Raw genomic sequence first — 1,920 nt, 5'->3', positions numbered from 1 at the left:
GAGGGAAGGATAGATTGAGGGGATAGTGTGGAGGATGAATTAAGGTGATGGAGGAAGGGGCGGGGTGGAGGGAAGGATAGATTGAGGGGATAGTGTGGAGGATGAATTAAGGTGATGGAGGAAGGGGCGGGGTGGAGGGAAGGATAGATTGAGGGGATAGTGTGGAGGATGAATTAAGGTGATGGAGGAAGGGGCGGGGTGGAGGGAAGGATAGATTGAGGGGATAGTGGGGAGGATGAATTAAGGTGATGGGGAAGGGGGCTGAAGTGGAGGGAAGGATAGGTTGAAGGGATAGCGTGGAGGATGAATTAAGGTGATGGGGAAGGGGGCTGGGGTGGAGGGAAGGATAGGTTAAAGGAAAAGAGGAGATCGTGAGCTGACCGCTATAAGGAGGGAGGGATTTCCTGCAGGGCAAAGCACAGATCGATACTCACCTCCGTTCATCAGGTATCCCAGCTCGTATCTCGCCGTCTTTATTCGTTGCGAGCTGGCAGATAAAGTGGTGGTAACCGGTGGTGGCGCGGTGAGTAATTCGTCCAGGCACGGATAATTTTTCGACACCTAGAAACCGATATGAAGAACCGAATTATAGTAATGTGATAATTACTAATATAACTAGACAGAGGGCACTCATGGAGAGCGCATACCTTCGCCAGCGACATAGCAGTAGCAGCTCGTAGCTCGTTCAGTCCGTAGCTCGTAGCAGCCGCTTGTTACGCAGCCGCCGCAGCCGCCGCAGCCGCCGTACAGATCGCTAATATCGATCGAGCTGGCTACACTAACACACGAACACACTAACACACGAACACACTAACACACGAACACACTAACACACGAACACACTAACACACGAACACACTAACACACGAACACACTAACACACGAGCACACAAACACACTACACGAGAGTGATCACATAACCTCCTCCACTCCGTGGGCGGAGGTAATTAATCAATGATTAAAATATAGTATAGAATAGTAGTAGCTCGTACCGAACGCGAAGTTTTACTATATAGATTGATATAGAGCGATTATAATCCTATTGCCAGCAGGCAACCACCTGAATCTAGCTGATCAGAATATATTTGATACAATCCACAACAATAAAAGATAGTTTGATGGCACAGTTGTAGTGTGCACGCACACACATGTGCTGGGTTACAGATAAAGTTGTATTGTGCAGGTGAAATATATACATGTGTGCAGTGGAGTAGTGGTACACTGTAAATGTGTACGGCATGGTACACTCTGTAGGAATATTACAGCATATTGTATTGGTATATTGTACTGGTATTTTGCACAGATATATTGTAAATGTGTATTGCATAGATATACCGGTATATTGTATAGGTGTCTAGCTATATTTTACTGGTATATTGTACTGATATATTCAGTATATATATATTGAATATTTATAGACGTATATTCTATAGGTATACTGTCGTATTGTACAGGTATGCTGCATAGGTATATAGAACAGGTGAGAATTATGTGTTTTGCATATATTGGTGTAATAGTACAGGTGTGAGATTTATGTGTTTTGCATATAATTATTGGTGTAATAGTACAGGTGTGAGATTTATGTGTTTTGCATATAATTATTGGTGTAATAGAACAGGTGAGAGACTTATGAGTTTTGCATATATTGGTGTAGTAGTACAGGTGTGAGATTTATGTGTTTCGCATATATTGGTGTAATAGAACAGGTGTGAGATTTATGTGTTTCGCATATATTGGTGTAATATAGTACAGGTGTGAGATTTATGTGTTTTGCATATAATTATTGGTGTAATAGAACAGGTGAGAGATTTATGTGTTTTGCAGATATTGGTGTAATAGTACAGGTGTGAGATTTATGTGTTTCGCATATATTGGTGTAATATAGTACAGGTGTGAGATTCATGTGTTTTGCATATAATT

At 42.1% G+C, this 1,920-nt stretch overlaps 1 protein-coding gene across 1 annotated transcript in view; it reads right to left on the bottom strand.

Moving 5' to 3' along the window:
• The window catches only part of LOC106807642, a 63,545-nt gene that overhangs the window by 54,888 nt on the left and 6,737 nt on the right, over window positions 1-1,920 (bottom strand). Inside the window, exon 4 of the mRNA XM_014810053.1 lies at window positions 435-561. Coding sequence (XP_014665539.1) covers window positions 435-561 — 127 coding nt within the window. The remainder of the gene's footprint in view (window positions 1-434; window positions 562-1,920) is intronic.

Source organism: Priapulus caudatus, unplaced genomic scaffold (assembly GCF_000485595.1).
Source record: "Priapulus caudatus unplaced genomic scaffold, Priapulus_caudatus-5.0.1 Scaffold227, whole genome shotgun sequence".
Taxonomy (NCBI): domain Eukaryota; kingdom Metazoa; phylum Priapulida; class Priapulimorpha; order Priapulimorphida; family Priapulidae; genus Priapulus; species Priapulus caudatus.
The sequence above is the reverse complement of the archived record's forward strand: the minus strand, read 5'-3'. Positions and strand labels throughout refer to the sequence as shown.